The sequence below is a fragment of the Furipterus horrens genome, unplaced genomic scaffold, assembly GCF_987537825.1.
Source record: "Furipterus horrens unplaced genomic scaffold, mFurHor1.1.pri manual_scaffold_9, whole genome shotgun sequence".
In the NCBI taxonomy this organism is placed as follows: domain Eukaryota; kingdom Metazoa; phylum Chordata; class Mammalia; order Chiroptera; family Furipteridae; genus Furipterus; species Furipterus horrens.
Window position 1 is genome coordinate 56,575,133 of NW_028327179.1, and position 12,308 is coordinate 56,587,440.

At 33.0% G+C, this 12,308-nt stretch overlaps 1 gene segment (V, D, J or C); it reads right to left on the minus strand.

The window, feature by feature from the left end:
- Window positions 1–2,725: 2,725 nt before the first annotated feature.
- On the minus strand, window positions 2,726–10,514 carry LOC150001805 (T-cell receptor gamma chain C region C10.5-like). The segment is given in 4 exon segments: window positions 2,726–2,896; window positions 4,628–4,954; window positions 8,545–8,607; window positions 10,481–10,514. Coding segments are annotated over 4 exon segments (540 nt in total).
- Window positions 10,515–12,308: the final 1,794 nt, after the last annotated feature.

The following is a 12,308-nucleotide window of genomic DNA, read 5'->3' on the forward strand; positions in this document are numbered from 1 at the left end:
CCATTTTACAAATAAAATGAGGGCAGAGAGAGGAAAATCTTGCCTGATGTCATGCATTTAGTAAGTACCAGACCAGATTTCAATCCCAGCTACATGAATTGGCATTTTTACTCACTAAAATTCTGTATCTCCAAGTGCAATAAATAATACCCTGACATCAAAGGGTTAAGCATAAATATAAAGTTGAATTACTGACTTAGAAGCATCTGAGTCATTGCATGTGCATGCAATATGATTCCTATTAAGGGTAGAATCCTTGAAGATATGATGGTATTCACAGGTGGTGGGTATGAGGTTTTAGTAGAGGGCACTATGTTAACTAGAAGAAAGTGGTTAATCCAAATTCCCTGAAACTTTAAGAGGCCACTCATTTCTCAGCTGTCTTTCATTATAGCTATGATAGCATAAGGTAATTGCAATTAATATCTTTTAAGTTTTGCAAGAAATATATGATGTCAAGAAATTGATGACAATGATGGTGGGCTAGACTGTTCAATAAACCACAAGGCCAAGTCCTTTCCCGTGGAAATTTCCTTTTGACGCACTTTATCTTCATAGTGTCAGAACTTCAGAATGATTAGCACTTGGTGTGAAAAGGGACCTCTAGAGCTGATGTGCTCAGAATTCCTTTGCGTTGGTCAGGTAAGATGTTAGCTGATGTCCAGAGCCCCCTTGAGATTGGAAACAGAGGAGAGGCCAGCAGGGCTACAGTCAATGCTTCTAGGTGCTTTCTTTGTACACATGTAGGGATAAAGGGCCAGAAACCTGTACATATTCTATGCCAGCTTAATGAGATACCATGTGCTGGATGACATTTCACATATGTGACCTTATCTCCTCAGAAATTGGGTTAGGTCTAATTATTCCTGGTTGGCAGATGAGAAAAGTATTTCTCAGAGAATTTAAGTACCCATACTCATGCCACTAATAATTAAAAGAACTGGGGTTGAAGTCCAGTCTGTGGTACTTGGAAACAAGGCACTCTCCTCAACCCCTGCCAAAGCCATGCATCCATTGTCTCTTGGGGTCTTGGCTTTTGGATTTTTTGGTCTGTGACTTGATTCTTAGAGGAAGAATAGAGAACCAACTAAGCGTATGAACTCTTGATTCCCTTAGCCCAAGTTAAAACCCCAGATCTAGCTGTTTGGCATGGTATAAGAGTCTTAATTTTGGCTCATTGCTCTCATCTGTAAAATGAGAAAAATATATTGTACACTTCTACAGGAGTATGAAGATAATTAAACAAGAAAATGCTTTCAAAACACAGCACTATGTCTTCCTTATAAAAATGCTCAGTAAATGTCAGTTCCTGTTATTAACTATTAGCAAGGACCAAAGATGAAAAAAAATCTAGAAGTAATGATAAAATGTGTTCCCTAGTCATTAGAAACTAAAGCCATACAAATGAATTAAGTACAGTGTTGAAATAATCCCAAGCATATCATGGCACCTGCTAATTCATAGTCATCTCATACCAAAAGCCAGCATTTGCTATGCTAAGATGACTACAAGGAAAGCATGAATTGACTTACAATATCACTCAGCCTATTCTACAAAACCCAGCCATTCTGATTTCTCTATCTTAAGATAGAGAAGTTCAAAACTTATGTTGATCAGGAGGAAAAGATGCTATAGCATGACATAAAGGCAAATATATGCAAAAACATACCACTTTTATCTTTCAGAAAATCTTCCATTGTACAATTAATACCAGCAATCTCTACAAGAAATGAGAACTGTTAATGAATTGTTTGTAACCATTATTTGACAGTGTGCCTGTGTGTGTTGATAGACAGACACATAAATAGATGATAGATAGATAGATAGATAGATAGATAGATAGATAGATAGATAGATAGATAGATGACAGATAGATAGCTAAATAGAATCTCCCTACAGAGAGGAGAGAACCACTAAAAATATGAGCCCAACAATTCCAGAAAGAGATGCCCAGACTTTTTACAATTCAGTAAATCAAATTCATATATTGTGTTTCGGCACATGAAGATGTTGAAGTTCATGAAGGATACATTTTTTTCTTTGTAATCATAACTGGAGTGTACTATACAAGACTACTTGGTTTCCTCCTGTATTCACCACTCCTAGCACAGTGCCCACTTCAAAGTAGCTGTTCAATAAATACTTATTGAATGGAAAAAATAAACACAAAACAGAACTGCTCTATAGTCAGTACACACTGCTGATATGAACATTTGCTACCAAAATAAATTTGTTTAATAGTATAATCCATCACAGAATCTTATAGGTTTGAAGGAACCTGGTGTAGGCAAATTTCCCATCTAAGCCATGCCTTTTCCATTCATTCATAAACCCGATGACTCTAGCTCATGCATATAATTTTCTTTTTCTGAAGTTGTTGCCTTTGTGGACATGACAACAATATTAAAGAAGCTAATGCCTACTGAGTAATTATTAGTGTGCAAAGCTGTGTGGCATAGTATATGTTAAATGCTTCAGGTGTGTTATCTCATTTAATCTTTCAGTAACACTGAAGTTTTTTGTTTGTTTGTTTGTTTGTTTTTGGATTCCATGTTACAGATGAGAAAATGAGGCGAAGAGAGTACTAATGACTTGCTGAGAGTCATACCAGTGATGGACAGAGCCAGCATTCAAAGGATCATTGTGGGAGATTAAATGGAAGAGAATATGTGGAAAGTACTCTGTAAAAATAATCCATAGAATATTATTTTTTTTAACATGACACACATTTATTCTGATATATTATAGTTCTGGAGACCGAAAGTCCAAAATCACTTTCACTAGGCTGGAGGCTCCAGAACATAATCTTTTTTCTTACCTTTTTCAGTCTCCAGAATTTTATTTTTTGCATTCCTTGGATCCTGGTCCTGCATTCTCACAGGTTTTGTCACATCTCCTAAAGAGAGACAACATAATTCCACTATGGTAGGCACTAAAAACGTCGTCTCTTTCAGGTATCTTAATTATATTTACCAAGTGACCCTTATATTACAGGAGCCCGGCATCTCAGTGCAATTCTTTCCAGAAATAAAGAGATAAGCCAAGTCACATTTATAGTTGTATTTATCTACAATGTTTTAAAAGAGGCAAATATACATACAAAGACAAAATTTCTTAAAACGTTCATTGGCCTTTGGACGGAAGAAAACAGTGGCAATTGTTGCTTTGGTTTGCCTTTGTCTACTAGATGTGTTCTTATCCATATGGCTAGAATTCTGGTATGTGACTTTAGGCACTCAATGAGATTTTTTTTTTTTTTTTTTTTTTTTTTTGGTGTACCTTAAAAATAAAAGTGTGAGAAATAGGCTTTGGGATAAATCCCAAGATTGAAAATGTTAGTATAATTATGTTGAGATGTTAGACTATCCTCAAAGATTCATATCACTGTGTCTTAAAAGTCTCTTTATTTTCCTTACAATGATTTTATCCTTTAAAAGATAAATCAAAATCTCTTATCATCATGTATCAATTGAGGTAAAAACAATAAAGTAATGTTTTTTGTTTTCATGTGAAGTTTTTTGTTGGGGGGGGGTGATTTGCTGGCTCATTTATTTATTTTGCCTTCATTTTTCTTTTATCTTTTCCCCACTAAAAATTTGTGTTTGTTTGTTTTTCTGTTAACAGTTGTCCCACTTTTTCCCCCATTGCTTCCCTCTACCCTGCCCACCTCTTCTCCCACAGTCAATCCCCACCCCATTGTCCATGTCCATGGGTCATTTATACACATTTATACACACTGTCTAAATATGTACAAAATCTGAATCAAAGGCACTCCTTCATGACATCATGCCTGAATCTCAAGTGACCCTGTATGTTAAGGGAAAGAGTGTACAGTATTCTCTTCACTCTGTGCATCCTTCTTGGGACAGCACTTCCTCCTAGTGTATTCATCCATGTCCTTCCAGGCCTGAAACAAGCTAATACTGCAGTACCTGTTTGTTTCCAATGGCAAGAAATATGCTCCTTATGTAGAATGGAAATCTATTTCTGCACATCGGCTGTCACCCAATCTTTCATTATAAAACTTACCTACAGTTTTTATAAAATTCAAATCTGAAAACCCTAGAACCATACAAAAACTTCAGGGCTAAGTTATTGTTTTTGTTGAAACTTGATCCAACTCCCTCAGGACACCATTTGTTGCCTAACAAATAATTCCTTGATTAAACTTTGAGTATAGCAAGACTGAAGTGATTGTGACTTTGCTTGCTGAGTAGAAAATTTCGAAAAGATACATAATTGTCCGTATTTTCTGGTCAAGTAAGATCATCAAAAGTGGAATCTCTTTTTGAGCATTAATTGTGCGTTAAATTGCTAGGTGCTTTCAGGTATGTTGTTTCACTTAAACCATAAAACAACCCCCCAAAAAATCATCTGACTTTAATATTTTGGATGATAAAACTGAGGCTGAGAAAAGTAAAATTCTTTATTTCTTTATATTTTTATGTTCCAAAGCCTATACTATTTTAATTGTGTGGGGAAATAGCAGGACATCTATGCTACTATTAAATGTAGCAACATTTAAGAAAGATTCACATATACATTTTTTATTAATACTTGACAGACACTTGGGACATTCCCTTTGGGAAAAAGAGTGTTCTAGGAGGTTGTATTTATATATACATACCTTTCTTTATTGAAGCAAAAAGAATCTCTTGATCATCTCTTCTATTATTCTCGTGTTTGACGATGCATCTGTGTTCTTTATCCATTGACTTTGCAGTCACGGTCAGCCAGCTGAATTTCATGTATGTGTCATTAGTCTTAATGGTATTTCCCTGCTGGGATGCCAGAATTGTATTATCGTTCTTTTCTTTCCAATATACCTTAATAACATCAGGGAAAAATTTCTCAAGAAGACACAGATATGTACCAGTCTTATGAAGGTTTATTTCAGCAACTGAAGGAAGAAAAATCGTGGGCTTGGGAGCAATATCTGAATTAAGGCTTTTCTCTGTGGGGAGAAACAGAATAGCAATTAAGAATTAGGAAAACACAAACATTGTGTGGTTTGGAACAACCTGGCAAATAGTAATACGAAGAAAACCTGCCAATGAATTAGTGCATATAATGGCTCTTCACCCATAATACATGTTACTTATTATGGTTCTTATTTTCAGAAGAAAAAAGAGATTCAAGAGGTTACATAATTTGCCTAAAGTCATAGCTATTAAATGGCACAGCCTGAATTAAATCTTGGCCTTTGTTCCTTTTCCACATGCTAAAATGGGGTATGACTTTTAACTGCTCCAACATTTGTGAGCTTATTTGTTTGTTTTTAATCTCTTTCATTCTATCATAGATGAAGTGTAGATGACAGAGATAGCAGAGAAGGCCAGGAAGCAACTAGATCATCTTTCTTCAGATGAGAATCTTTAGTGGCTTCTAAAGTGCAAAAACAAAACAAAACAAAAAATAGACACAGACAACAATATGGCTCTTGCCAGAATAAAAGGGGAGTCGTGGGAGGTAAAAGTGCATAGAGGAAGGATAAATGGTGATGGAGACATTAGTTTGGGTGGTGAAGATGCAATATACAGATGATGTATTATAGAATCATACACATGGAACCAACATAACTTAATTAACCAGTGTCACCCCAGTAAATTCAACAAAAATAAACAATATAATGTACTTCTCTCTCCCCATGAATTTTGTAACTTAAGCTTTCTTTGGCTACACATTCTCATGTTCTGTAACTGAAACCTCACTCTCCATTTAAAGAATTCTTTAATGCAACAAATTATCTTTTATTCTCCATAAAATAAATTCTAGGAGGAAGTTTTTAATTTTTTTTCTAAACAATACACAGTCACTTGTTTTAACAGAAATCTACTTCCACATGTACTTAATTTACCAAGGTATTCTTTTAGTGTCAAATATAGACCCATGCCCAGTTTTGAAGTAATACATTTCTCCTAGTTGGTTTATAAATATATGTAACATCTTAATTTCACACTGAACCACTCCAGATTTTTGGGGGGGCACCTCCAAATTATTCATGATGCTTTGAATTTAGAAACAAAAGAGTAAATTTCCAGAACTTCTATTAAAAATGTTATTTATTATTTTCAGAAATACATATTAATGTAGCAAGTAAATGCCCTTAACAGAATTTCATTTCACCTTAGAAAAGATTCACTTAAAGCACATGTTTTTTTGGAAGTTCATTTGAAATTTAAATATGACTATTACGCCATATTTTAAATATGCCATATTTTGACCCTTGAGTGTCTCGCCTAAAATTTCAATCTACCCTGTAAGGCTGCTGAGCTATTTTAAAACTTCATCATTTTCTTTGTTTCCAATTATGTATACATAATTGAAATAATGTTAAAAACTATGGTTCTAGAGCTTTTGCAGATCTAATGTCAAAATGTATAACAAAACATGATATATTGTAAAAGGCATGTCCCATGAATGCTGAAGTGTTACTTAATTTTGCATTGATTATATTAAAAATCTAATGGTTAAGATTATAAATGTTAAAGCTCTTTCCAATTTGATCTCCAATTAAAACACAAATTTCTTGTTCTATTCTCTTTGGGCTAGCTTGGAGTTGGTTTAATAATTCAGTGGGCAATTTTGTAAGAAAAAAATTGAATATCTCATTTGATAGGAAAAGGTAAAAAATTCTTGAGCATTGCTGCCTGTGGAACAAAACTCCTGACTTTTATACAAGATCAATAAGCAAACATTTTGAGGTGAGGTTTTTTTTGTTTTTTGTTTTGGCATGTTGTAAACATAATTAAGTTATATTGTGCATATTTTAATTTTATACATCTTGCTTTTAGTATCATAGTATTTTTTATTATAATAGTAAGATGTATATTTCTTCAACTGTATACTTTGTTTTTAATTTAAAAAGCATGTTATATAAAGTAAAATTAATTTTTTAATTGTACTTTATATTTACATACTTTCAGTCTCTAGACAATACATTAAAAAATCTAAATTTATCTAGGAAATTTATTTTTTCATAGCAATATTCCTGATTCATTATACTAAAGAAATTAAAAAATGAATTACAAACTAGAAATATTTATGTGGTAACATATACTCTTATTATCACCTGTCCCTTTTCCATAGCTAGAGTCTTTAAGTGTCATTCTTTTCAAGATTAAATGAATCTTGAACTTCCATACCTTTCTCAATGTAATAGTTAACTGAGTATTAAATAGTGTATTTAATTATATATGGTTAGTACTTATATTTTGGATAATTGTATTACATGTTATTTCTTTAAACTTTGTTTTTAAATTTTCTAACTTTTTTGCTGACAAAATATTTTTCATAATGCATATAATTGAAACCAGGTTAAAAAAATCAATTAGCCTTCCAATACATTTATGTAAAGTCATTAGCATAATCAAATAATACATCTGAGTTAAATTGCCTGAGTTGTTTATATTTATTCAGATGCAACAGTGTTAATTGTATATAATTTTACCAAATTTTATATAAACCTCAACTATGTTTTCAATAGAAAGTATGATATTTCAAACCTACATATTGATATTATGTTTTCTATTTTTTCTTGTTACATTTCCTTTATCAAATAAGTAGTTGAAGCTATTTTATTTTTATAGGTGAATTTCAACTTATGACATTTCTAACTATATTTAATTTACTTCATACATGGACTATTTTCTGTATGAATTTAAGCTTTTTATGAATATGAGCATGGAGCCCAACCTTACTAGCTATGAATTTTAGGGCCAAAAAATGTTGTTAGAAATAATTTCAATTAAGATAAAGGGTTAACATTTAAAGCACATATGCCAACAATAAAAATTAAAACCATACACATGCTAATTTCATTTTTCTTGCCAGAGAGGGAAAAGTGGTGGTAAAATTAAACCAATACCTCGAAACTTATTTTATTTTTTTTATGAGTAGTTAGAAGTACAGATGAATTTCTGTTCTTTCAATATTATTGGCTGCAAACAACTCTTCATACTGGATACAATTCTTCTTTACATTTTAATTGGGGGAACACCTATTCAGCACCTATTATATGTTAGAAAATGTGCAAGTACTTCATTCACACCATTTCAATTAATTCTCATACATCCCCTCTGGATGCATACTTGTCCCATTTTATGAATTAAGAAACTGAGGCAAGAAAATAATAGCCCAAGTTTACATAAGCAGTAAGTGGTGGAGCCAGAGCTGCATGCCATCCTGACTCCAAAGCCCAGGCTCTTTTACATCATTTCACCATCAGAAATGGAAATGTGTCAATTCACAAAACTGATCTATAGTAATAAACTTTGTCCTTGGGCCAAGCACTTCCATGCTAATGTGTACATTATACATGAGCATTTTGTACAAGTCCAGGTGTACCCAAAAGCCAAATCCTGCTGTGACAATTGTACAATGTTTCAATGCATGCCTTTAAGGCTTCATTTTACAATCTCTCCTAATATTTCTACATTTAATCCCCATCACATTCCTATTTACCTAAATATTCTGTTATTCCAATTTAACTCTTTCTTGTCTACCTTTTATTACCTTGAAAAATTGCATTTTTCTGATACCTACCTGTGATGACAAGTTTTGTTCCATCACCAAAGAGTTTTCTATCATATTTCCACAGTGATTCAACTAGTATCAAAAACTGTAGACTAATTTAGCTTCTCAGAGTTTTTCAAATTCTAGTGGAGCTATGATGGTCTGCAAATCAAGGGGTCAGTGTTCTACTTCTGGTTCATTTTGCTCATACGTTCTGTGACTGAGCCAATAAAATAAATTAAAGTTTTTGATGCCTTATTTACCTGAAAACAACAATGCTAGTGTAAATCAATTCAACATCACTACTAGTGAGATTGAAAGGAAACAAGATTTGAAAAACATTTAGATTAAAAATGCTATGGAAATGAGAGATTAAAATAATTATTAGCTATTTGATTGTGATGACTTTGTGCTTCAGCTTGCCCTTATAATCTAGTGAAATGAAACTTTGCCCTTACTAATAGGAATTTAGCACTTTGGGGTTGTAGACAAATCTCTGGCAATGCATTCCACTTTGCTCTAATATGTCTGGAATTTTCAAAGCCATCATCATGGGAAAGGTGACTTTAACACACTTAATTAACATGCAATCACTTATCTTGTCTATCTGCATTTCCAGTGTTTAGAAAATCAAAGGGAGCCTATGGCCACACCACAGAATCTTGTCTGATCTCCCAAGAAAATCAAAGGGAACATTGGCTAGTCTAATAATATTCAGTCAGTATACACGGATGCTTCTCTTGTATTGTCCAAAACAAATAGCTCTTTCCCCAATCAACAAACAGCACAATCTATTTGCATTCCAAACTTATACCAGAAATTTCAGGCTCAAACTGACATCTTTCCAGCTCACACTAAAAGTTCAGCTTGAAACTCTTGCCAGTGGGCCTTCAAGCCAGAATGACAAGAAAAATGACAGGATGTTTGTCCTTAAATCCTTCTATTGTCACATTAGGTCACTAAAACGTTACCTGCCTGATATTATCTGCTGAGGGTCACCATCTGTGTCTATAATGCTCATAGCATTGATGCAGTGTTTTGTTTATAGACTCTTTCTTCCATTTTGTAAAATAGATGTTGGAGACAATATTCAATATTTACTTCACTGTTCTCCTAAAGGTTTCATGCACTGAAGCTCTTTTCTAATTTTATAGTGGGAAAACATTTTTGAAATTTTGGAGTGCTTCATTCTATCAATAAAAAGTATGTACTCCACTACAGTTTTTCCTACACTTTTTTTTTAAATTCACTTTTGGAAAATTGAGCTATAACGGACATAACTCTCCTACCTTTTAGTGTAAAATTTTACCCCTTGCTTCATGCTGGATAATTACAGGCTTTTTTTCTTCTGTTTTTGGTAGTGCTTTTGATCTTCAATTCTTATTTCATGGTTCGGCTGTAACTTTGATTTAGATCTCCTTGAGTAGATTTTGGAAATAGTTTAAAGATATAACAAGAAGTTGGTGCACTATAGCTTGTTCTTTTTCTGCTCATGGTATTGATAGTTTAATAAAGTCTAACTTACAGATGACATGAGAGCTGGGATAATATGTTTATAAATCCTAGCTCTGTGATATAAATGAAAAACATGTGGAATTCAAATAGACTGAACATGGCAGAACATAAGGTGAGGTTTTCTTTTCCAAAATTATCTTTTGCAAAGCAGGGGTTGCTTTATATTTCAGTTCTCGTGCAACCTTTCATAATAAAAGATGATCTTCCAATACAACGATTTGATTTAAAAAATAATACACAAGATATAAAACTAAAATTTATTTAAAAAACTCAGTTAATACTAACTTTAGAGCTAGCACTGGTAATAGACAATAAAGAAATTTAACATGGGTTAATTCTAAAGTAACATTTCTAGATTCCAATTCCCACTGATAGATCAATGAGTTGTTACAGAGTGTAAATTCTTAATGATTGTCTCTTCAGCTATTTATTGCTGAAAGACTGGACTTACTGCCCTTATAGTTTTCAGGGCATTTACTATGCATGCTGTTCTGCTTATCAGAGGCTAGTTTTTTGTTTGCTTTTCTGCATCTGTCTTATCACAAGTGGCAAGGCAGTGTTGAGTTGTGAAATTTAGTTAGTAATGCAATTTAATACAAATAATTTAGTTTGGTCACCAGCTACAAAATGTTTAGCAAACTTGATGCCAATATAGAAACAAAATTGAGTGCAATATTGTCAAAGTATCTTGTCATTTTATAGAAATACTCTAAGAATTATACTTAAAGTACTTAATAAATCCATATTCAACATGACTTACTTGATCTTTTTTGGGTGGAGAGAGGGGTGACATAATTAGAAACAGAAGCATTGTTTTATTACAAGAGTAATAATTTAAAATATGAACTATTACTAATTAAGTCGTCAATTAAAGAGTCTATTTAAATCATCAAATTATAGAAGAGTAAATATTCAGAAGAAAAATAATGACCTAATGTTTCCAATATCACGTAATGGTCCAGACCATGCACTTTGGAGTAGACAAGTCTCTATTGAATCCTAAACTTTAACATAGTAACTTGTCCTGTGACTTGAGGCAAATAACCAAACTACTCCAAGCCTCAGCTTTCTCATCTATGAAATGGGAATAAGAGGATCTCCTGTACAGGGCTATTGAAGAATTAGGTAAGGCAATAAAACTATTTATCATGGTATATGACTCTCAATAAATTTTAGCTAGTATCATTCTCTTTAATAGAATGGTCTGGGGCCATATTATCAAATTCTTCCATGGAACAAAACATGTGTACTTCATAAGCAATAACTTATATAAATAAAGAAAGGAAATAAGTCATGAACCCAAGATCTTCTATGTCTATAGTAGCCACAGACCAATCAAGCCAGAATCTAGAATGCTTATATATTAGACTAGAAGCTTTTTGAGTGTTGGGACTCTGTATTTTTCATCCAGCATTCAGCACAGAAATGTCTATAAATGTTTGCTGAGACAACGAATGAACAAATGAGGATGTAAAACCATGCAAACTCTTCTCATAAATTTTGGAGCTGAAATGGCTTATTAGGTTAATAAGTCCATTAAACTGGTCCATCTCTACAAGAAGTATAACAAGACTAGTGATACCATAAATTGTGATGATCTACATTCATTCATTAAGATTTTGCATGGCTGTTAGGAATGAAATAAAAACCAATAATCTATCAGATTATTGAGAGAATTAAGCACTATGTTTTATCTCAAAACATGGGGATCATTAATAAAATTTTCTCAATTAAAAGACTGCCTACAAGAAAAGTATCTTAAACCCACAATCTATACTGATGGTTTACAGAGCTGATACTCAACATATTTTAATTTCTAGCCCAATTCTACCCTTTTTTTGTATATGTATAATCTAAGAAAAGAATTTCAATCAGCTGACAAGCAGAGAAGGAAACAAACCATTTACAAAGTAGTTTAGTTTCCATATACAGTGACCAGTAGCTGCAAAATTGCTGTTTATATGTTGAGACTGAGAATCTGGCAGTCAGATCAGGGTGATTATAAATTGCTTTTATCTAAATAGCATCTGCCAGATTTTCAGAATAGAGAAAAGAAAACATTACTTACCAGGGGAGGATTACTATGAGTTTAGTCCCTTCTGCAAATATCTTGATCTAGCCTGAGCTAATACACTGGTCACAGCTCCTACAAACATTTCACCATTCTTCTAAACTTCATGTTGTGACCAGCATTGTAAAAAAAAAAAAAAATAGAAGAAGCAATTTGACCATCTTGGTTCCTTTGTAAGTCCTTAAATATAGTCTTTGTGGCATGTGAT